Source organism: Takifugu rubripes, chromosome 19 (genome assembly GCF_901000725.2).
Source record: "Takifugu rubripes chromosome 19, fTakRub1.2, whole genome shotgun sequence".
Lineage (NCBI taxonomy): Eukaryota > Metazoa > Chordata > Actinopteri > Tetraodontiformes > Tetraodontidae > Takifugu > Takifugu rubripes.
Genome location: NC_042303.1, coordinates 7436990 through 7458313, shown reverse-complemented (window position 1 = coordinate 7458313; position 21324 = coordinate 7436990). Strand labels below are relative to the sequence as shown.

The 21324-nt window shown below is 45.8% G+C and overlaps 1 protein-coding gene across 3 annotated transcripts; it reads right to left on the bottom strand.

The window, feature by feature from the left end:
- Window positions 1-252: 252 nt before the first annotated feature.
- Window positions 253-20760, bottom strand: LOC101076299 (RNA-binding motif, single-stranded-interacting protein 2-like). 3 transcript variants are annotated; one of them, XM_003973152.3, is made up of 14 exons: window positions 20240-20760; window positions 9917-10083; window positions 7331-7389; window positions 7072-7163; window positions 5349-5506; window positions 5170-5249; window positions 4980-5089; window positions 4791-4834; window positions 4505-4598; window positions 4260-4310; window positions 4076-4186; window positions 3894-3971; window positions 3732-3819; window positions 253-3188 (listed from the first exon to the last, which is right to left on the bottom strand). In XM_003973152.3, exons 1-13 carry the CDS (start codon window positions 20309-20311, stop codon window positions 3739-3741), a joined length of 1197 nt encoding a protein of 398 aa, XP_003973201.1. In that variant the 5' UTR covers window positions 20312-20760; the 3' UTR covers window positions 253-3188; window positions 3732-3738. The 3 variants fall into 3 exon arrangements, with proteins under 3 accessions (XP_003973201.1, XP_029682437.1, XP_029682436.1); XM_029826577.1 differs by lacking the exon at window positions 20240-20760 and adding an exon at window positions 19701-20181; XM_029826576.1 differs by lacking the exon at window positions 20240-20760 and adding an exon at window positions 19466-19615.
- Between the last annotated feature and the right edge of the window lie 564 nt (window positions 20761-21324).

Sequence of the window (21324 nt, the reverse complement as noted above, 5' to 3'; positions counted from 1 at the left end):
TCCTAATGACTGACACCCTCAGCACTTCTAAGCATCTCATATAAAAAAAAGCATTTCTCTGGTGTGTTTGCAATTCTTTATGTCATATAAAAATAAAGAAATCGCTGCGTAGAGACTTTCCTGTCTGAGCTGCTGAAGATTTAAACCCCTCGGAGTGTGTAACCGAATTCTGGCACCCCTGGAATCATCTTACGTTCAATGCTATGTTCATAAAAGCAATAAGGCAATAGAATAAAATAAAGAATTACCCAGTCATTGAAACGAGACTTTTTATTAAAAAAAGGGGAAAAAAATTGACATATTCAAATTCAAAGAGAAATTTCAGAAAGAGGAGAACTTTTACCTCAATCAATTAAAAAAAAACAACAAAAGAAAAACAAACAAGTTTCAGACAAATTAGCAACTCTGGCACAGAAAGACAAATGTAGCCGAGTGGCTTTGCAAAATAACCAAATATCAAAACCTCTTTCCTCTTAACAAAACTGTACAAAATGAGTTCTTGTATAAATAAGAAAACGGTTCCCCAGCAGGTCCTGAGGTGAACCCACCGGATTCTCACACTTTTTAGAACTGACCTGAACTTGGTTCGTACGGTTTCATCCGCCGTTATTAGCTGAAACAACATCAGAGTAAACAATTGCATCATTCCATGATGTTTCTCTGCATGACTCAAATAAAGATGAACGGCCACAGTTTGAAAATCCAGAATGGCCCACCTCAGGGGTCCCGTTTGGAGATCCCGTTTTAGCAGCAAAACATTTTGAAGCTATGAAATAAGCCATCGGTTTCAATTAAGGATGGACACAAAAGAGCATTCTCAAATTTGTGGTCAGCTAAATATAATAAGTGCAAGACTTCCGAATGTTGCGGCCTGTCTCCAGAGCGCCGGATTGACCTTTGTGTTTCCTAAAATTTAAACGTAACTTAAACCTCTGCAATTTTCCGTGAAACGAAGCAAAGAAACACTGTTGTAACAAGTTGTCATTTCATAGTTTCAAAATCCAGATTTTTTTTTTCTTGTATTAAAAGTGATGGCTAATGACATGGAATATCAGTAATGTTCGGAGAACACGCGAATAATATCCATGACCTTTTCCTTCATGGTGCACTGAATGTGAAAACTTGGGTTTCGTCACGGTGGGTTCTGGACAAGCTATAAAACAAACGGACAAAAGAAAATATCCCCAAACGAAAAAAACACACACAAGAAGAAACAAACGCAAAGGTGCCAAAGAAGAAGTGGAAGGAAATTGGACTCTATTTACAAAAGTAGCTCTTGAGTCCGAAAACGTCTCTCTTTCCATTTTCTGCCTAAAACCGGATGTGTTTGCGCGCCAACACTCGGGTTTCTCACATAGCTGCTCATCCTTATCTTTCCCTTGGAATTCCTCCTTTAGCCTATGTTCTGGTTCAGCTGAGAGCAGTTTGTGGCAGGACTGGATGCAAAAAAAAAAAAAAAGACGGAAACGGGATCGAGAAGCAGAGCGTCTGACATCGTCTTGCTGGAAACCTCCTGGTGAAGCTAGCTCGGCCGTATGTACAACTTAGTGTTAATCCTATGAGAGATCAGGCAGCTTGTCTGAAATCAGAGTAAGGCTGGGCTAAAAACAGTTTTTGCAGGATCCCTAACAAGTTCTTTCAGACTTGCTTCCTCATTGAAGGCTGTAAGAATCATCTTTAATGGCACTTCCATGGTAGTGAGCAGTCCCTTGTAAAACCTTAGTTATCTACATATCTACAGGTTTCCACGTCTGTATAAATTAAAGCTTGTGAGGTTAATGGTGACAAGCACCCTGACGCAGTGTTGGAATCAACATCATGGATCAGTGTTAAATGAGGCCATTTGGTGCAACCTTTCACACTCTCAGGCTGACCCGAGGTCTGGAACGGAGATCTGGGAAAAAGCGAGACCAACTCGGTGTGCACAATGTCAACGGCATCAGGAGGGAACAAAATTAGCATCTACACTCTACGGAAAGCTCCACGCTACAGCTAAAGTCTACTTCAAAGATATATTCAACCGAAAGAAAATAAGGCAAATGAGTTTTTCAAGTGACAAAGACGAGAGAGAGAAAAAAAAGACACTGACCATTCGACACTAAAATCAAAAATCAGAACCAAATGCAGGTGACAACAGCAGCAGCATTTAAAGAAAGGACAGTCCGTCTCCATTTCCTGACGGACGAGAGACTCTCACTGTGATTGTGTTCGTTTTCCATTTGATTTCCCTCATTGATTCATTAACCTGTCTTAATTTAGCCACCGCGCCGATGCTTCTGCACCACAACCGCAATGGAACCGCTTAAAACCACTTCTTGTGGACAGAAAACGGGCCCAGGACGATTCTGGGCGTGACCCTTTTGGACGCTGCGCACAAGAATTCTTATTTTGCCCGTGAAAAATCATCTTCAGCAGCCGCAGCGTTAAAAAGCCCCTTTCCCAACGATCTGAAAGCTAGAATTTAAATATAAATATCTTTGATTGTCTTTTGTTCACTAGTGTAATAATGGTTTAAAAAGAAGGAGCCGAAGGAGAATTTGGTCTAGGTGTGCGCAGCACTTACAGGAAGAAGTAGCTTTAAACGGTTTGTCTCCATCGGTTACGACGACCACACCAGACACTTTTAAATCTGTACAACCCCTCCACACACACACACACACACACGCACGCACACACATTGCTGCACACAAAACAACAGACGTCAGGAAACAAAAATAAGAGTTTGCATATTTTACATTAAAAAAAAAAAAGACACATTGTGTTTTCACTCTTCCTTGAATCACCCTGAAACATCCAGAATGCATTGTTTTAAAAAATAAGAATTTGTTATATTAACGTGCACAAAAATAATGCTCTGGGTCTTTTTAATCCTCTTATTATTTTTTTTTATATATTTTTTTTCCTCTCGTGTTTGTTCCTTTTTACAGTTATCAAAATAGATCAAAGCCTCTGTTCCACCTTTGGTTGTTCAACTCATTGAGGGTGTGAGCAGGAAAGTGTTGAACTTTCTTTAAAAAAAAAAAAAGAAAACCCAAAACAAAGCAAATAAAAAACATTTCAAAAAAATGACACGTGCACACAAACACGCTCACACATGTTCCTTTTGTTATCCATGTTCAAGTCAGAGTGCTTGGTGATGGGATGGAGCACGGTTTAGTTCCAGCCGGGCACCGTTTGACGGCTGAGAGCTGGAAGACACACACACACACACACACACACACACACACACACACATACACACAAACACACACTTCAGATGATGCTTGCTCTGTCACATAACAAGAATATCTTTAACAATTGAGATTTGGATTTGCTAAGTAAGCAACAGGAAATATCCAGCAAATAGTGGAGCAATCGTAGCAGCAGGGTGCCCTTAGGAGGTCGGGAAGGTCTGGATAAGACCCCCAGAGGGTGTTGTGTGTAGCTGCTACACACAAAAGCACCTTTGGCTTTCAAGGACTGGGTGTGACAAGCAGCTTTGCTACCTAAATCAAAGCAACCCACACTGATAACAGGGGCCAGAACAATATTTAGGGCTCATCACACGTGCACAACAAAGGGTTGACTATTTTTCAGTCTCTTAAAACTACTTTCCAATGAATTAACGGAGTCATGGCACCCCCTAGTCCCAACACCAACAGCAGTAGCAATAGCAGCGGTGGGGGAGGGGAACAGCTGAGCAAAACGAACCTGGAGTCATGCCTCGAAGCTTTGAACATCCCTCTTCTTACCTTAAATTCACTTTGTGTGTTGGTATGTGTAGTTTGTGTGCTCTCCGGGGGCCTCCATGGTTACCGCCTGCTGTTGACCACCATTCTCCTAAAAGAAGATGTTTCAATGACAGTGGACGAAAAAAAAAAAGGCCAAAGTTGACTGGACTGAGCGCTCCTTACCTCTGGGACACTGGACGGAGGCACTGGGGTGAACTGTGGGATGTAGGTCCCCTGCATAGCTGTGTTGGCCGGAATATACTGTAGGTACACACAAACCTTCTTTACAAGGGGCTCTACGAAATGAGATCCCGACAGTCCTGCTAGCTGAGCTGACGAGTGCGTGAGGGTGCGATGCTACTGACCGTGCCCGTGTTGCCCAGTGACAGGTGACTTAGCTGCTGAGTAAGAGGTCCCATCATGGAAGTGGGCTGGATGGACATGGCGTGCTCCATTGTCGGTGTAAGAACTGTACCCTGTGAATGCCAAAAACATAGGTTCACTGCTCTTAAAAAGGAAACTGAACAACAAAATCCGCTAGCCACTTACAGCGGGCTGCATGAGGTATGACTGGTGATGCATCCAGGATGGGTTGTGTACCTGATGATGATGAGCAATAAGCAAACAAGGCGTCAGGCAGCGGCTCCACCCACTTTCCCTTTATTTAAGCTACAAAAATGCATCGTCCATGCTGCAGACTGAGCCCTGACCTAACGTGAAGATATTGAGAGCTTCTGCATACAATAGCAACAAAAAAGCACGTTGCCAGGTAAAACCGACACCCACAATCCCACCTGGTAGGATGAAACAGGAGAATGCATGTAGGGTGAGAGGGAAGTCTGGGTGATCATTCGATTCGGAGCCAGACTGTAGGGAGAAGAGTAGAACCTACAGAGAGAGAGAGAGAGAGACCGAAGGAGAGAGAGAGAATAAAAATACAGGAATTCGTGAAACGATGCTACACTCCCACACAACATCCAGCAGGGGGCAGCACACTCCCAGGATCGGAGTTTGGCGTTTAGCCTTATTTATATCAGAAGGGTTGGGACTGTTTTCAGTCAGTTCCTGTCCAAAGCTTACCCATTTTGTAAGGCTGTTGGGTCATATGCAAGCGTCATTCCTCCCTGGGAAAGAAAACAGAGGGGATTCAGAACATGTGACGTCATAATTGACTAAGAAAATCGGTTGAATTTGAGGAAGCTAAAAATGCAAAACTTTTATTTTCCCACAAGACTGACGGATATCCTGTTCAGGATATACTCATCTCACCGCATCTCCGTCTCTGGCCCAGGGTCTCCCATTCTGGAGGTATTTGCCCTGGTTCTGCCTCTTCTTCTGACCCCCGTCGGCAAACTTACATAATAAGGGCTCTGTGGGCACTGAGAAAGACGGGCAGGAAAGCATGAACAGAGAAAAATTCCACCTACGCCAACAATATTAAAGCAAACATTCCACACACCAGGCACTCCCGGTGGAGTCTTGATGAATTTGCCGTTGAAATGTTGAATTATGGCCTCGCACTTCTCTGTGGATTCCATCCTGAAAAAAAACGAAAAGCTCTAATTGAATTCGGGGGTTGCGATTGGAAAATATGAAATGCCGATTTTCTGCCACCCCGAGTCGCGCGACAACCCCCACCTGGCGAATCCCACCCCGCGGCTGGTCCCGTTGGCGTCTCGGAGAATGCGGGTGGAAATGACCTGACCGAAGGACTTGAGCATGCTCTCCAACTCCTGTTCATCCATGGACACTGGCAGGTTGGAGATGTACAGGTTGGTGGGGTCCTGCTCCTGTTGCTGGACAGTCAGTCACATGGAAATGCCTTTTCTTATTTATTAGAAATGAATAATTAATGAAATATAGAGCTCTTTCTGGCAAAGTAGTACACATTTGCGGTCACTTAAATGTTATTGCGTAACACTCTAACATCTTTTAGTCTGTGTTTTCTTCTTTTTTATGTGGCAAACGTAATGTGATACATTCACCTTCATGTTTTGCCAGTGTAAAAACAACATAACAATAGAATGAAGTGGGGAAAAAACCCGGGACTCCCTACAGGGATGGAGAGAACTAATGAGGCAGAGGAATAATCATCATAACTGCATGAACGTCGTGTCTCCTCTTGTTTGTAATTACCTGACCTTTCTGTCAAAAGCAAATGAGGGGGAAATGAGTTCAAACCTGGGGTGTTTATGTCTTTTACAAGTACCTGGACCGACATTACTCGAATATTACGATCTGATTTTCATCCCATTTCATATTCAACTATTACCACTTTATCAAAAGGCTGTAAAATCCATAGGCGGCTCTCCCGTGTTTGTCGTGGCTCTTGCCATGGGTGTGTCTTTTGTGTGTTTGCCGGCTCAGTGCGTGTGCGTGTGAGCTGACGTCTGACAGCGTAGGGAGGTGCGGGGAACTAAGAAAGGATTTATTTTTAACTTTGCCATAGTTCCCTGACACACGCGGCTCCTCTGGGCATGCAGCCTGGGAGCCCGGGAGGTGGTCCTTTCAGGTAAAACGTGTCCTCTGGGGACAGTGCGAGGTGTGGCTGCTTCTTTTGTGCGAACTGTCAGCAGCAGCCTGATGGTAAATGCATGGAACACAGATTTTAAAGCGCAGGTCGTCTATTCTGACCTGGGCCGCTGGGAAACACCTGTGTTTATTTAGGTTTTTTGCAGAGGATATCCACACCTCTGTGTGAGAACATGCCGCCCGGCAGGTCCGAGCTCCGTGTCCGGTTGCACTGAGATACGCAGGCCTGTGCCGCACTCTTGCAAATGAGCTGCGACCAACACCGGGGTTCAGTTGCACATGACGGGCTCGGGTCATTTTGCAGCGTGGATCCGTTACAGTTTTCCAGCACCGGGCTGAGGGAGACCCTGGTGTTACATTGCAAGGGTGTTTGGGTACAGGGGAATGGGGAGGAGGAAGGGACACTGGGGCAGGCCGTATTAAGTGCCGGTGTCAGCCCCAGGCCCGGGCCCAGACAGCAGACAATGCCAACCTTTTGTGCCTGTCCCATTGACAGCGGGTGTAGAGGCACCCTCCCCTGGTTTTCATCAATGGGGACCCTGAGAGCCAGAGGGATCAGCTTAATGGCCCGACAAGAGTTGCTTTGACTGCAGACACTCGGACAAAGAGCCGAGAACAAGCGCTACAAGGAGTGGAAGTTAGCAACGTACACAAGCGCAGAAATGAGGCGCGAGGGGGTGGGGGGGGTGCCGAGTGGGGGGGCTGACGAGAAGAGAGACAGAGACCGCACTGATCATTAAGCCGACCACCAGAATCGAGACTTATCACGAGGGCACCAAGGATTTCTGTTGCTCGATAGGCTGAGGTGGAAAAAAAAGTCATTTCTTACTTTGGCCATCTGAGCCTGGACACCGGTGGACTTTAAGGCCGTCACAGCCTTCTGCGCTGCGGCCGGACTGTCAAAGTCCACAAATCCATACCCTGTCAAACACAAAAAACATGGACTCGCGATGTCAGATTCAAACAATTCGGCAAAAACGAATAACTTTTTGGGCTGATGCCGGCGTTTTCCTGTTACAGTTATGCTAAGCTACATGCTACATGTGGTGCATCTGACTGTGATTCAGCAGGAACACAAAGACGCTCACCTTTACATTTGTTGGTGGTTTTATCCAGGATGGCCTTGGTTGACACAATTTTTCCATATCTGTGAGGACCGAAAAAAAGAAAACCAGGATCAATGGCTGCAAGCAGACTCGCTGGAATCCACCGTTTGCATGTCAGCCTCCCCAGATGTCCTGAGGCTGCCTACAGGTGCACACACGAACACCTACGCTCTGTGTCAATTCAGGAGAGCAGCGTGTGCCCTCGCCCTGTCTGGGGAAGGCTGTAAAAGTGTTCCTAGGAGTTCTGTGCCACAGACAGCCCTGCAGGGCCAAAAGCATTTTACTGCAGGCCTGGATCTGCACCACTCTTACAGAGCTTCCTGCAGGCATAAGCTGCACAAACACAACGAAAGTGGCCTTTTAGGGCAACACCAGACTGAAATAAACATAGGAAATTTTAATATAACGTGTAGTCAAATAGAATTTGTCGTCAGACAGCATTGCAGGGGCTGTGCAGCAACAACCCGGAGTATTTCCGTTTTGTTGAATTTATTCGCTCGTGGAAACTGCCGTTCGGCTGCTAGGGCGACATGGCGTCTGGGCCGACTGTACATTGTAACTTGATGCTTCAGCCCTTCAGCCCGCTTCCTTCCCACCGAGTCGCTCTGTCTCTCTTAGTTTTTCCGCCCTGGGTTCTCGGCGCTCCTCTGGGTCCTACGTTCCCTCCGACTTTTCCTAAATTACCCAGATCCGTGTCAGCAGATCTATGTCATGACTCATAAAGCACTGTTAAGATCCATGATCCATGCAACACATTTCTATTAGTCATGTGACTTGAGGGTAGGAAAGGCTACGATGCAGCTAATATAGATGTTAGTTATGCCTAAAATCCATTTTTACTGCTTTTTAATTGTTTTATCTATGTTGACATTGACTCACCGGATATTTAAACAGAATTACACAGTAACTTTGATAACCCCCTTTGATCCCCACATTTACGTCATTGTTTTTCAAAGAGACAGATCTTGGATAAACCGAGTAATTCAAATCAAAACGGATTCAATAATTGTCTCAGTTTCTGAGATTACTGAAAGACGAACCTAAATTTTGAAATGTTACTGATCAGAATTCACACCTTATTATAGGATTTTTTTTTTTATTTTTTTTTTACCAGCACAGTATTATTCTATTATGAATAGGCACAATTTCTAAAAAAAAGGCCGTTCCCATGAATCTATTATGAATGTTCTCTGAGAGGAAAAAAAAATCAAAACACGCTTTGCTCAGATGAATAATGTGACACGAATCTGTCATTTTCTTTCCATTAGAAGAAGTAAGTGGTTTTGAAAAAAACAAAAAAGTGAAAACCCAAATTAAGGACGTCGAGCGTGGGCAGAATAAAAGTTTGAGGCACATTTTCTCTCAGTTATCAGTAAAGCAAACAATCTTTAAGTGCACAGTTGAGATAATGGTGCTCTGACCACTGAAGTCGGCCATATTGAAAAACACTTAGAGAGGGTCACGATGCGTCTCATCTGGGGGGAGGATTCGGCTGTGCCGAAGACATAAAACAGACGGAAATATTCCATTTCTGACCCCCTCAAAACCCAGAACATCGGTCACGTTGCTCAAAACAGCGATAAAAATTCACCGTAAATATGAAATAAATGGCACATTTAAGACTCCTGTTGAACAGCAGAGGAACACAAAAGGCTGTTTCATGTCATTACCTAATGGCAGGGGGGGGGGTCCAAAGGTCTGAAGGCGGCAACTGCGTGACCCTCCTCTTACCTCAGACCCTCTGCTGCCGCCTCACTGGGGAGGCCATGAGAAACGGGACGTCTCTGGACTCCAGAGGGCTGACGGCCATTATTTCCCAGCAGGCCATGCTGCTACCCCCCCTCCCAACACACACACTTCTGTTTCTCCTTTGAAATTCGTGTGTGGCCCTCCGCACCCCCAACTAATCACTGCCTGACTTTTCTCCCGCCCCACAATGCCGCCTCTGTCCATCCACCTTCAACCTGAACGCACGCCGCAAGGGGGGGGGGGACGACATGTGATCGATCACATGATCGACGGCGTTTATGAGTTATGGCTGGGGACTCCTTCATTAAGCCGTGTCACATTGTTTAAAGTTCAAAAATCACATCCGCGGCGTGCAGGGCGGCTCCGGACGGCACCAGACAGAACCAGATTTATTTCGACTGGATTCGATCTTTGCATGTCTGTTTGTTCTGTGTGTATGTTTGTTTGTACGGCTGACACGTCACTGGGGCTTGGCTGTTTGTCAAGGCAGGCGTAAGTGCAGGGTTAGATCGGGACGTAAGGAGGCAACACGCCGCCCTTCTCACGCCACGTCTCTGGGTCCCTGTTTACTGCATGCTACAGCTCCCACTTGAGAGTAATTTCATTTTGAAACTGCGTTGCTTACGGTAAATAATCCCTAACCATCGTCCTCCCCAACCACTGTATCGGTACTGTTGATTTAGTTTGGCTTTTCTGTGTGCAAACGTGCATCATTAAAGTTTTGGGGTGATGTTCTTGTGAGATTAGAGAAACAACTTGCAGCAGTTTTCTTTACACGTAATTGCGCAATAAACCAAGTAGGTGTTGGAAGTCACTCACGGCTGGCAGAGCTTGACCAGGTCCTGGTCCGTGGTCCCCGGATGGAGGCCGCGGATGTACAGGTTCGTTTTGCTCAGCTGTTCCCCTCCCCCACCGCTGCTATTGCTACTGCTGTTGGTGTTGGGACTAGGGGGTGCCATCTGGTGGCCGGAGGACACATAGGACTGCTGTAAAAGGAGAAAAAACACAGGAATTGAGGTGAGAGCGCAGGAACACACATGAGAAGTCATCCAGGAGGGGTTTCGGCAGACGCGGGACAGGATTGAGGGATTTCAGCGACCGTTCAAAGGGCGACAAAGGCAATAAGCTGAGGTGCAGAGTGTAATCCTGCCAGAACCAGATGATTACACTGGAGCCAAGAAAAATGATACAGCCTCTATGTCAACACTCACCAATACTGCTTTCTAAGGGGAATGTGGGGCCTCTTGGCTCCTACTCCATATAGGGGAATGGGGCCTCTTAAGCCGTCTCTATGCTGGGTAACTTCTTTTTTACTTTAGGGGCCATAAATAAAAGAATCTAGAGGTAGACATTAAACTAGAGATTAAGACAAATTCACAACTGTGTTTCAACTACACCAACATGTTGAATAAAACACTTAAAAGTCGTGTGTATTCTGTGATGGAGGCAAAACTCTAGGAACAGCAGAAACGGGAAGTGAGAATTTAATGTAAATGTAGGTATTATACATTATACACGGCAACAACTGAGGAGCAAACAATGAAAGAGGAAACCGTTCAGCAAACAATGTGGCCTCAGCAGCCCTTTACTATCACGGTAGGTCAGGCACACAAAGTTTCGTTTAGGGCGAGAGGTCTGAAAACAATCCTCACCGCCAATTCTGAAGGGAGTTGGGCTGCTCCTTCCTGTTTATGCTGCTTTCTAGGACATCCACGTCAGCCGCGTGTTGAAACCAGAGGAGCATTTTCAATTTGAAAGCAGCGTAACTGACCTTTTCCCACATTTGCAGGAGGCAAGAAGGAAAATAAGTGAATGAAACAGCCCGCCGACATTTTTATTACTGCGTGAAGATATGTGTAAATCTGGTGTAATGATCTAATATCACGAGGTTTCGGGACCAGTGCCATTAAATGCTGGTAGTAAACCAGAGCAGCCAACTAGCCAATGACTCAACCAACAACAACATGAAATAAAACCGTTGCGTAACGACCAGTGAATCACTACATCCCACCTGTTATTCTCCTTAGGGAAACAAAAGATTGTGTAACCCTGCAGAGGTTTCTTTCTGTTTTATTATTGCTTAAATGATCCAAGCCTGGATCGACGCCTCTAATAGGACTCTGAGAATGAACCAGCAACACGTTTAGACCAGACCAGCCCCACCGTTGCACTCAAAGGAATTAAAACATGCTTCCTGACGGAGCGTGATGCTCCAGGCTTTAAAAACAGGACAATGGCTTAATTAAGGGGAGAGATGAGGGTCACTGATCAGACTGCTAGTGTTTGGGAAAGGCCCAGCGGGAAGTGGCAGTCACAACAGAACCACCAGCAACAAGCACGCTAATTAGACACCATAAATAAGGCACGGGCCCCTCTTAGAAAGCCCCTCTGACCTCTATTTCACCAGCAGCATGGTGGCTGCTGCAAATACTTCATGGGTGCTGCCTGCGACATCTGCTGAGGGTTCTTTCCACATGTGTCAAACTCAGTCCTCGATCCTGCCGGGTTTTCTGTCCTACCAGGCTGAAAATGCATTCAGTGGGATAGAAAACCCGGCAGGATCGTGGCCCTCGAGGACTGAGTTTGACATGCCTGCTTGAGACGCCTGAACACACCTAAACTACAACCGCTACAACGGCACAATACAAATACAAGCTGACTGACTTAGCTGACTGAAGTTAGCATGCTAGTTAGCATATTATGTTAACAATTTAATCTTTTGCATGCATTTTATTATTGCAACCTGGGCAAATTCAGAAATGTGAAATACTGTCAAAGGCGAGATAGCTAATGGAAGAAAAACTGCCTATGTTATACTATTGTAAAATCACGGGGGACAGCTTCTGCACATCTGGTATTTACCCCAGCGCAGATAATCCTCTCGTCCTTAGCTACTGAAACCCGCCATGTTTGTATGTGCAAGTTGCAGTTTTAAAAGGAAAATCAAAAGAAATGGGCGTGTTATTTACAATCCACCATTTGAAATTAAAAAAGGTTTCATGTTTGCTTTTCTTTAAGCCCGAGTCGCCGGGGTCAGGAATGTGTGACTGCATTGTGCACGTGTGTCTGTGTGCGTATGTGTGTGGTAAATAAATCACAAAAAAGGTATAATCAAACATAATCGTAACTTGGTTTAGGTCACAGAATTTGAGTTTCACATTTTTTAGGGTGAGTAAAGGTTCTGGTATTACCTCTTAAAGGGAAAAGACCACATTTGGGTGTAAATACTACAGAAAAAAAATGTTCGGAACTGACAGGGAACAGCTATGAGTCGACGGCGGTCTTCTAAAACTGTACTAAGGTATAAAGTAAACTTGGATCAGGCACTGCCGGTGAGAGAATATACAGTTTCTGTAGTCAAAACAAGATCAGACATGCATTGTTTAGCCTACGTGTCTAAATGTACATAGAATTGTATGCCATTTGAGGTTAAGAACTTCCCCCAAACTTGTTGGAAACACTCTTGTTTAGCAGTTATATTTTTACACTTTTGCTGAAAAGAGTATTTATCACACAAAAGAAAGACGGAATCCAAATAGCTCCACTGTAGCAACTGTCCAACGCTTAAAGGGCAGTCGAAACTTCTATACTCTCCAAGGACAGAGACATTTGTTCTCTTTCCCAGGGCTGCAGGGACACAATGACATCAATTTGTTTTTGACATATCACCCGGACTTCCTTGTTCAGTATCTGAGAACTGTCGCAGGATTGGTCAGAAATTCTAAGTGGGCGTGGTGGAAAAGAATTTGGTCAGAATATACGAAAGTCAAGTCATTGAGTAAGACTTAGACAGACATGCAAAAGGCTAACAATGGATAATCCTCTGTCGGAAGAGCTTTGTGCACAGAGGTGAACATCTGCCCCGAAAGATGGCGAGATGACGAGCGCGCGGCGTGCGCTGCAGTGGGAGGGACCTCTTACAGGAAGTCTGCACGCTGGTTTTTCGCGAAGTACCAAATGTCCCGGCCAGAACAAAATGGCCTTCTTCTAAACGCGCCGATGCCGTCTAACCTTCCCCTCTTTCTTCTGCCAAAACATCATAAAAGAGTAAAAATAACACGGAAATATTTCAGGGACAAAAATACATAAATCAAAAACAAACTATAAATAATAGGCTATCTTTAGCCCCGCACATGCAGTCTGATGTTACGTGTTGTCGTCCAGACATGCGTAATTACACGACAAGAGGAAAGCGCAGCTCTCATTAGCTGTCCGACGCAGCTGTCACTGTCCCGTCATCTGGAGCGCTCCCACTGCTCTCCAGTTTCACCCACGGAATTCCACCAGATTCCCAGAACCGACGGAGGACGAGTCAGGGGTCCTTCCGTCCTCCTCCATCCCGCCTGCTCCCCCGCTGCAACACCTCTCGTGAACCCAGCCGGCAAAAGAGCTGTAACTGTCTGAGCGGCTGTCAGATTTATCGGCTGCCTGGATGAGTCTTCACCTTCCTGAACGTATGGATTTACACCGCAGGGCTGCCGCCTGATGTGAACCCTGCTGTGGGTCTTCAGAGGGAGGAGGGAATCATTTACTGTGCATTTATTACAGCGCCACATGTAATAAAACTGCAATAACATAGGTAATTACTAATCGTTAAGTACTTACGGTGCATACTTTGACCAAAGAATCATAGTCTAATAACTAATCTATTAGTTTTATGAAATACAATAGCAATTAAGCTTACATTAATCATCCCAAACGGGTGGTAGTTATTTTTTCTCCTTGATCTGCTGTATTTAGAATTAGCAAATATTTTTGGTGCAGACGGGGGTTGGAGGTGAGGCGATGGAAGCCGCTCTAGACTCAATCAGTCTGAAGCCGAGTTGCCCTTCCATTTGGTTTTTGTAGAGAGGAGGGCTCAAAGCATTCTTGGAGGGGGGGGAGGGAGTTCAGAGAAGAACAATGTTGGCACGGCTGGAGCTGCAGACGCACCAGACAAAGAGAGGTTTTCTGCGCGACAGACGGCGCTGACCCCGAGGACGGCGACCAGGCGGAGCACGTTAGCGGGGACACGGAAGGTGCAGCGTCAGGAGCGGTTTTAATGAGACACGCTAATCTGAAAAACCCGAATCAAGGCAGAGCCCAGACTCAGGCCCACAGCTAATGTGAACCAGAGCGGAGAGATGATCTCAGGACAAGCACGAACCAGAACCAGCTGTCTGGACTCATCCTGCAGGCCACTGAATCCCACCCAGCATAGAAACTGCGGATTTAATCAGCTTTAAAAGACGCCCATCTCTGCCGGGAGCCGGGATGCGGGGGCACTTCTCGTCCTTCTCTCCCGTTTATTTTCCACCTTGTTTTTCCTTCTGCGTGTAAACACATTTCGTGTTGTTATAGCAGTGAACACAACAGCACTTTTTAGCGACTGCTGCTGCCAAACGCGGTTGGTCAGCCGCCCATCTTGGATTAATCAAGTATTGCATTAATGAAATCAAACAGGACAGTGGAGATTACGCACAGGCACAGAAACACAGAAGACTACATAAAAAGGGACAAAAGATGCCTTTTAAGCCGTCAGTAGAGCTAAAAACAAATCAGTAATAGTGTCCATATTTTTGGATCGACTTGCTGACCAAATAACGGCCAAATCTGCGATGAGGTAACTGGAATCACTGAGGAAATTTCCCCTGGTTGAAATAAACTGAGGCGATTGGCTAATTCAGTCACTGATCACATATAAATCAGTTTGATCAACACGTCCAAACGCACAAAGTATGTTGAACCACCATCAGATACCCTGTGTAAAAATATCTGAGCCGAGGCTAAAAGAAGAATTCCAAGGTCTGCATTCCAACCAGGTGCCAGGGACATGAACTCTTACCTGAAACTCCTCCTCAACACTCCCCCCTCCTTCTACACCTCCTTTTTTCCCCCTTTTTCTGCGCTGATCTGCAGACCTTCTGCCACCGTACGCTGTTGCCAGCCTGTCACAGTTTGATGCAGAAGCACGCAGATGCCAGACTTTCATGCCGGGTCAGGTGACCTGAGCTGAAGGAGCGTGGAAACGGATCCAAGCGCGTCGCGGTAGCGTTTTGGTGTCAAATATCTGAAAGCAGACTTCTGTCCCCGTTCTCCCAGCACACCAAACGATTTAAACCCACCAGCCTGGATGCTGCCGCACTTGTTCCATCGCTTCAGCCACAATCGCGCCTGTACTTTTTGTTTTTCAAGGTTAGACATCTGACAATCAGCAGCTATTGTGTGGTATCATGTTATAACCTGCTTCACCATCCTCGCACTTGTGGACCCAGCTGGGGCACTGCCAGACTATGGTCTGCCATTAGCTCCCAATCCATTGGTTCGACAATGTCCCATGTTTTGGTTTCGTTTCCTAGAAATCTGCAGCTTCCGGTAGCAGAAGAGAAAAAACTGAACTCACGCCTGTGCCGACTTGAACTGAACCAGTCAGGCCGGCTGGGTGATCAATCAGCCTCCAAAAGGGGTCAAAGTTACACCGTCGCTGTTGGGTAACACAGATAAGATCAGGATGGGGAAGGCGGCTGCGTTCGTGTCTTCCGACACAAAATATTCTCACTCTTGACCTGAGTCAGTTCGCACTTAACTTGTCTTCTCGTGATAAAGTGTTAGAACAAGTTAGTCTACACTCATGCATTGAAAGGTTACTTTGTCTCACGTACTGATTTGTTGTGCGATCGATCCTGAAGACGTTGCCATTGGTAAAGTTTTGTTGACAACAATGTTATCGGTGACTCCAATTTAAAAAATACAAAGAAAAAAATGGATAAATAAAGAAAAAAACCTCTTTATTCTGTTTTTCTTGTCATTTGACTTGCAATTCAACGACAGTTGTGCATGCTAATGCTAATAGAACATGTGTGAAACACTTTGTTGACTTGTTGACTCGTCTTCCTTCTTGAGTCCAGATGACACTCGCGAGGTAAAGCATCTTTATTTTTAGCTTTATGATTCCGTCAGTTAACGTAGCCGCATTGCGAAAAGCAAAAGATGAAGTCAACTTTTGTTCCCATTCATGTGGGTTGGCGGGGCTTCTCGTGCGCTGGGGTGCAACATTCCCGTTACACATGTGTGGGCGAGTCCGTGGAAGTGCAACTTTTAATTTAACGTTATCCACAGCACAGAGCAAAGAGGTTTGTGTTTATTCCTCTCAGATAAATACACAGCAGAAATATGCTTGGGGGGGCTCTTCCTCATCATAATCGACGCCTTCCTCTATTGGAAGATGTCGACTACCCCCCCAGGCTGCTGCCCTGATATCGCCTCATACCATAGTCTCAAAGTTATGTGCAAGCGTGTGAGGAGCCGTGCCGAAGCGATAACACTTGCAACACACACGCACGCCAGTTTAAAACAGCTGCCACTACTCAGACCCGTCCAAGCCACTGATGTGGTGACGCGCGCTTACACATGCAACATCTGCGAAGGCTGATAAAACAACAAAAACAGGCACTCAAAACTCTGTAAGTCCATTTGAAAGCAGCTATTTATTCCTTTGAACTTTATTCCTTTGACATGTTCTTCAGATCACTGAGGGAGGAGCTCCTTCGGCGCCACTGCTGCGGGTAAAAGCTTGAACGCCTCCGGAACGCATGATGATGTCACTGGCCTAAACAAGCTATGTACCCCCGCGAACCACAAACACACTTTCAACCTGTCCCTGACCTGTTTTCACCAAACTTCAGCCCACTTCCCCAGATGAGAAGAATCGCACATGGTGGAGGCGCCATATTTACCATAAGGAAAAAAAATGAGAGAAAGGGCGGTGGTTTACCACCACGAGAGGCAGAAGTGCGGTTGCACGAAAGCAAAACTCCCGAAACGGTTTGACCATGAAACACACCCAGAGCGTCCGAGCATCCGCTGAGCAAAGGTGTCACAGCCACGTGTTCTGCAACTACGCCTGTAGTTTTCTGTTGGGTTTTTTAAAAAAACAACTTCTGTCATCTCAGCTAAAGTCAGACACTTGCATCCTATCTGCTGATCAGATCTGGATGAATCAGCAGATTTTGTTTGTCTCTCCACCCTCGGGATGCTCTAATGGGGAGGTCGGCTCGATGGACAGACTCCAGAACCAGAACATCTCCTTTCCCGCTGTCAAGGTTATCAATATATTTATTCAAAAACGTTCACAAGGCGTTAAAGATCCAGCTGTTGTAATTCTTCTCTTCTTCCACGTTTAGCTGAGTTTTGGCCTCGGCCAACATCCGCTGGGACCATTTCTTGAAAAGTGCAACCACTGAGCCGATATCAAAATGTGATTGACGAGCAAACATGAGCGTTCGACGGTGCCCCGAGCGAGACGCACAATACCAACGTGAGGCAACGAGCTGACCGAGATTGATCCAAGAACATTAATTCAATTTAGTTGAGGGAGGAAATGAGTTTCGGGGGCCAGGACTGGTGATCACTTCAAACAGGCTCACACAAAGCGCTCCTCTCACCTCTTCGCAGGCCTATTTTTGTCTGCAGACTTCTATTTGGTGTAGCGGCGCGGCAGAATGTGAGCAGGCGATAAAAGAACAAGTCGGTGGAGGAGGAATTGTCAGTTAAGCGACTGGAGAACAAAGCGTTCAGGGACAGGTTACAAGTTATTTGTTTAACAGCATCAACTGGATTATTACAGAGAACAAATAAGCTTAGTTGAGTCATTAATGACCAAAACAGCTGCAACATAATCATTTAATCATCCAATAGCACTAATATAAGGTAGGAAAAGTGGAGCTTTTATAAATTGTTATATTATTGCATTAATTCCAGTATTCCCAGATTAGCCAAAATGTCGAATCACCTATCAGCATGTTGCTTTCTTATCAGGGAAGTAAACTGCCGTTTTGTTCTGCAGACAAGATAATAAACACTTCAGAGCCGATTAGCTGGTGCTTCTCCTGGCACGCGCAGCAGCTCGGCTTTGAGGCTAATTAGCAGCCTTAGTTCTGTGGGAATTACAGAAAAATTAAGTACATCCCAGCCTGTAATCATTCCTCACGACTTTCTGCTGTCTCGACCTTTATTCTGGCAGACTGGACAGGCCGCCAATAACTATATTATAAGTCGTATGCATTGTTAATGATGAGGATTTTGCCCACTGCCACCACTTTCTGGGGTTCCGATAACTTTAAACAGCCAATGACCAGATTGAGTGGGTATGAGGGGGTGTCCTCTTCCCAACATTGAGCCCCGAGGTGAAGTAAAGTCGGAAAAATGATTTCACTTCGTATCGTATCATGATATTTATGGTTTTAGCCAAGGTGAGCTAAATGAGCTCGCTATCAGTTTGAGGAAAAAGTTGGTCATATAGCCTCAAATTTGTCCTAAAGATCAAAAGGAAAATCTCGTCTGTTTTGTAATCGCACGCTCGCAGCGTGTTTTGTGGGTAGTTGTGGGTAGTCGGTCAATGTCGTTGTGTGTTCCAATTATATCTGTAAATATGGCTGGCTGTAAATATAAGTAATAAATGTTGCCCCTCTTCCCTTGTTTGGATCTAAACTCAGGAAGTTGCATAGCAAACAAACCAGGATAACGACAGTCCACTTTATTCTTGTGTAAGTTTTGTTGACAACATTTTCACTACTTTGCATTTCAATTAGCAGCGTTATTTGTGTTTGCACTATTTTGTACCATAGAGTTTTGAGATCTGCACAATAAATGTTATCAAAACAAATTGTAGGTTATAGATTACACATCTTTTCTGCTTGTTTCTTGATCAATTTAGTCATCATAGTAGAAACACTTTCATTATAATTTTCACACTTGAGTTTATACTGATGTGTATGTGGGTGTGTGTATGTTTATATAAACATACACACATACACACACACATACATACATACATACATACATACACACACACACATACACACACACATACACAACACAACTGCACCAACAAGATAGGAATGTTTCTAATGCAACTCTGACAACCTGAGACAAACTTTGAGCTGAAGAGTTTTAAGCCTCTGGAGTAACATCACATCTTTACCGAAGAGCAACATGGAGACAAAGTTAAAAGCGCCACTCGTTCGTAATGTGTGTGTGTGTGTGAGTGTGTGTGTGTGTGTGTGTGGGGGGGGGGGGGTTACGGGTCGCTGGAAGCTATCCCAGCAGGCACTGAGTGATAGTATATTTCCTATACATCCTTTTTCAGCTTAAACAAATGACGTTGCTTACATTCTGGTTTTTGAGCGTGCGTGCATGTGCTCGTGTCACTGCATCACGCTGTTCTGCATCACGCTGCAGGGGGTCCACTTAGCAGAACTAACAGACTGCACATGATGGTCAAAATGCACCTTTGCGATCGCACCAACCAGCAAAGGAGGAGTACTGTCGGTGAAATATCCCATAATAGAAATGATCATTCATGACAATAATCCACAAAGCAGTACATACCAGCAATCCGTGCACTAGGAATTTAAATTCACGACTTTTAAGGGCTCTTAAATCCATTTAAACTGTAACATCGCGTAACCTTCACGTTAACACAGAATCTGAGCCGGAGAGCTGGATTCCTGATTGTGGGAACGTTAGTCATCCTGCTCTGGTGGGATTTTGGAAGGGGTGGGGCATATTCCGCTTTCAGATGGGAAACAAGGAAAAAAAAAAAAAAAAAAGTTCGCAAACTTACGCGGGAGCGGAGACAATGAAGAAGTGAAATTTCACCCAACGCGTCCCAGTGTCAGAAGTGGAATTCGTGGAAGATTTCCCTGTTTTTTGGGGGGCCCCAGAATGTTCACCCTGCCCCCACTTCCACAAACACATCCAGGACGCAGACGCGCTCCTCAGTTCCCCCGAAAAGTTGCTCTCCCCCATTGACTCTATTTTTTTTTTCTTTTTTCAAAATGAGTAAGCGGAGCCATATCGACATCCTCACCGCGCTCCACACACGCACGAATACTACCAAATAAAAGCCCCCCTGTCCGGCTCCTAACCTGACAGGACCGAGCCGAGGTGAGCGGACCGCCGCTCCGCGCCGCGCCGCCGCCGCGCGTCCGAGCCGTATTGTCCGCTCCGCGCAGTCTGAAGTTAAATTCTGTACGTTTCGCTTTTCAAGGACACTGCAGCTCACTGTCACAAGCCGCTTTCGGTCGCGGCACACGCTGGAACACTGTCCTAAAGGGCAGAGAGGCCGAACACGGGGGAGGGGGGAATCCCCGAAGCGCTCACCTTTTTGTTGTTTCTGTTGTTGTAGCCGTTGTAGGGGTTGATTCCTGCCCTTGGCGGTACGGAGAGCAGCATTTTTCTCGGCGCTATGTCCGGAGCGACGAGCACAGCCCAGGCTGCCAGCTGACGTCAGCAGCTGGGGAAGTGAGTGCCTGGAGTCCCGCTGCTTGACTGCAAGTGGTGCTGCTGCTGCTGCTGCTGCTGCTGCTGCAGGACAGGGGCCCCCGTCGACGGGCCCCCCGGGTTCCTTCACGGCTGCTTCGCTTCCAGGGGGGTCCGCGGATGGGAGAGAGGGAGGAAGGGGGGGATTAGATCTACTCCCCTTGTTAGTTTTTCTGAGCAGTTGAAAAGAAGCTCCTCCAAACGGAGACCCTGTGGACAAAAAAGCACGTGGATTCAGCTTGGGTGGTGTGGGGGGGGTCCTTAATTTACTTGAGATTGGTTATTCACGCAGGGGCCACTGTAAAGCTGACCATCCTTCATCCTTTCATTCCTGGTTGGAAGAGGAAAAGAGCAACCCTGTTCGCTCCGTTGTGTTCTGCGTCTCCCTCACTGACCTCCCTCCTCCCGTCCGTATCTGCCCACAGAGTCGTGGTTCCTCTGGCGTCTGACGTGGTCACGAGTCGTAAACATCCTTGGTCAAGCATGTGGATTTCAAACTAAAGATGTCCTCCTGCTGCCACTGGCAGGTGGGGGCTCCATCTAATATGTGCTTTGGTATTACAGCAGAAATATTGTTGCGTCTTAACATCAGGAAGTGACGATTACCTCACTACTTACAGTCAGTAAGTGCCTCCAAACCCACTAACGGGGCAAATACTGACAGGAGCCATCTTTCTGGCTCTCACGAAGCTGGAGGGAGACGCTTCTAATGATGACCTCTGGTCACTCAGCAAATGTTTAAAGCGTTCATCTCATGGATAAAAATGTCAAATGGTTGCATCAGTGGGGAGGATTAACATGGACACCTCACTGTCCCACAAAATATGAAAATAGCAATAAGATAGATAGATAGATAGATAGATAGATAGATAGACAGACAGACAGACAGACAGACAGACAGACAGACAGACAGACAGACAGACAGA

Bases quoted from the DNA above. Each gene is read 5' to 3' on its own strand.
- LOC101076299 (XM_003973152.3), bottom strand. From the start codon at position 20,311: ATGCTGCTCTCCGTACCGCCAAGGGCAGGAATCAACCCCTACAACGGC. The intron at 7,390-9,916 runs GTGAGTGACTTC...CGGTCCTCACAG, and splicing joins CTGGTCAAGCTCTGCCAGCC to ATATGGAAAAATTGTGTCAA. The intron at 5,250-5,348 runs GTGGGGGTTGTC...GTTTTTTTTCAG, and splicing joins CGCGGGGTGGGATTCGCCAG to GATGGAATCCACAGAGAAGT.